Raw genomic sequence first — 2,780 nt, forward strand, 5'->3', positions numbered from 1 at the left:
ATAAGGGTGGGAGAGAAAGAGAAAAATGAATGCATATGGTTACAAAGTGGGGATAGACAAATGGAACACCTAAGCTTTTAAATGTAATATTTCTTCCTATTTTTTCCTCTGTATCATGCAGTGCATCTATAAGCTTTAATCTCTTTATCTATAAGCTTTTATCTCAATTAAGCACAAATCAAGATCTGAAAATAAATAAATAATAAAATAAAATAGTGCATGCCTCTTTGGAATTCTATAAATAACAAATAAACATGATTAAGCATTATTATTATTAATATTATTATTATCTGAGACACCACATTAATTATAAGCTTGAGATAACATCTGAAAATAACTTCATCTGTTTCATTCCTTGTGTACTTACCAGCTGTGATGAGTATTACAACTGCAGACAGTAAAATGAGTATCAGGCATCTTCTCATCGTCCTCAGCATGATCAACTTAACACCCTGTACATTTACAGCATCAAAGCCAAACACCTGCAGAGATGCGATAAAATCACTGATAACTAATGGCATATGTCCTAAAAATGTCTATTAGTTTAAAAGTCAATTAGTGCCTGTTAGCATGACATTAATATGTAATAAACTCAACTCTGTCAAATTAATCATATTGTAAAATGGCTTTTTTTTCAATTAGGTGTTTAAATGTTTAGCATAAAATTTTAAGTAAAAATAATCCTGTGACTAATGAGAAATGTCACCATATATAGGCTACTGTATCAATAGAACACCAGTGCTGAAAATGACTCCTCCTCAATCATATATAAAGACACTTCAGTGAAGATGCGCGAGCACGCATGCACACACACACACACACACACACACACACACACACACACACACACACACACACCAGGGGCATAAAATAGTCACACATCATACAGGAGAATTGAAAGGTTTCAAAGAGAGGAAGCACTCCAGGATATTTACATCATCAACCCCTGCTGAGATACAGAAACTGATAACTGCTTACTTCAAACTTATCATATGATTTTCTTCTTACGAGAAATAAAGAAAAGTTATTTTAAAATTGTTACACCAAGCAAATAACATCAATATAATTTAGAAAGCATGACTGGTAAACAAGTATCTCATTCCATTTTCTCAATTTATAGAATTCAATCATTATGCTCAACCATTTAAATCCTGTTAACCAAATAATTATATATATTTAAAAAATAATTTAGAGCAATGCTTATCTTTATAAATAATTACAAAATATAATTTCCAAACTCCAAAATTTAGGATAAATTTGCAACCCTGTTACCCATTAGTAGTAGTAGTATATAAATTGGTTAATTCAATTTTAAAGATTATAGTTATAAAAATGGCAAACATCAAACAAATAAATGTCTAATTGTAAATAAAACACTTTCACTCTAACAGCTTGTGCGTTGAATGTAGCAATGCGCTACTCAACCACAAGATGGAAGCAAAACGCTATTTACTCTAAAGACAGGCCCTGTCCCAAATGAAACACTTCATGTGCACTTGCAGTCTTATGGACTTACAATGGCCACCGAGTGCGCGTGTCCATTAAGTCCACGAGACTGTATAGGTAGAAGTCTGCCATGGAGCTCGCCCCAGTCAGCGCGGGCTCGGCAGAAGTGCGTGTCGGGGGCACTCACTAGATAGATGGCAGCCGTGGCGTCGCTAGGGCCTTGTGCACTGAATTTGCTATGGGGCACCTCATGTTCAGTTGGGGGGTTGCGCGGTCCTATGCACTCTGTCACCCTTTTCCCCCCACTAGTGATGCCCCTGGATGGAAGCAAATAACTTTTTGCTTATAAGGGTCTTGTCCTTGTGTTACGACAGAAGAGAACAGAATGGAAGAGAAATTGTTTGGTTCTTTCTCATAACAAAAATTCGGAATGTTTTTCTGGTCGAATATACATTTTTATTGTAGTAAAACGTTTCGGTAAAAAGCCTAAAATTAAACAAAGCAACAGTGTTTAATTAACAACCAGGTGATAAACCAATGATTTATCAACAATAAATTAAGAGGAGACATTTTACATATCAGCATAAGGAAAATCAATTTTTATTTATTTATTTATTTTAAATGGGTCATAGGATGCTACATGCACTTTTACAAGTTGTTTGAACTGAAATGTGTGTTGGCAGTGTGTGTACACAACCACCCTATAATGATAAAAATCCATCCAGTGTTTTTTTTTTTTAAATCTTGTTAAATGTTTTCCCCTTTCTCAAATCGAGCCGATCTCAGATGCCTGTCTGTGTGACGTCACCCCCGATAGTTTGAATGACAGTAGCATTTCAGCACAGACTGGACTGGTGTCTTACCTTAGACCCGCCCTGAGTGAGCTGTCATCAGTCTATAGAGTTGGATCTCTGCCACAATTCTGCACGGGAAAGATCATATTTTGAGTGCGCTTTGCACACGCGTGAACTGAGTTTTGTGGAGAAAATGTTTGTCTCGCATCAATTAAGATTGATGTTGTTTGGAATTGGTAAAATGTGCTTAGAAAAAAATATAATCAGAATATCAACTTGCATAATAATTATGCATGCACTGTATTTTCGCTCTTCCGCTGTCATCAGCAATGCAAGGAATGTTGTGATTGGTTGTCAAGGCAGCCAATCCGAATTTAGCAGCCTTGTCTCTGATTGGCTGGAACTATGGCATATTGTAATACTGGGTTGTGTTGCGCAAGCAAGCCGTTGGCATGTAGAGAGCACTGAGGGCTGGCATCAGGTGAGCAAGCTAGTGAAACATTGCACTCACAAAAGAAAGAAGGCGTAACTTTTATTCTC

At 36.3% G+C, this 2,780-nt stretch overlaps 1 protein-coding gene across 1 annotated transcript in view; it reads right to left on the reverse strand.

Annotated features, from left to right (window-relative positions):
* Window positions 1-223: 223 nt before the first annotated feature.
* The window catches only part of LOC107571041 (scavenger receptor cysteine-rich type 1 protein M130-like), a gene marked incomplete at its 3' end in the record, with an annotated part of 16,386 nt that continues 13,829 nt past the window's right edge, over window positions 224-2,780 (reverse strand). The window contains exons 14-16 of the mRNA XM_016257325.1: window positions 465-526; window positions 368-370; window positions 224-290 (exon numbers count right to left, since the gene is read on the reverse strand). Of these exons, the coding sequence (XP_016112811.1) occupies window positions 224-290; window positions 368-370; window positions 465-526 (132 nt within the window). The remainder of the gene's footprint in view (window positions 291-367; window positions 371-464; window positions 527-2,780) is intronic.

Source organism: Sinocyclocheilus grahami, unplaced genomic scaffold (assembly GCF_001515645.1).
Source record: "Sinocyclocheilus grahami isolate Dianchi unplaced genomic scaffold, SAMN03320097.WGS_v1.1 scaffold1543.1, whole genome shotgun sequence".
Lineage (NCBI taxonomy): Eukaryota > Metazoa > Chordata > Actinopteri > Cypriniformes > Cyprinidae > Sinocyclocheilus > Sinocyclocheilus grahami.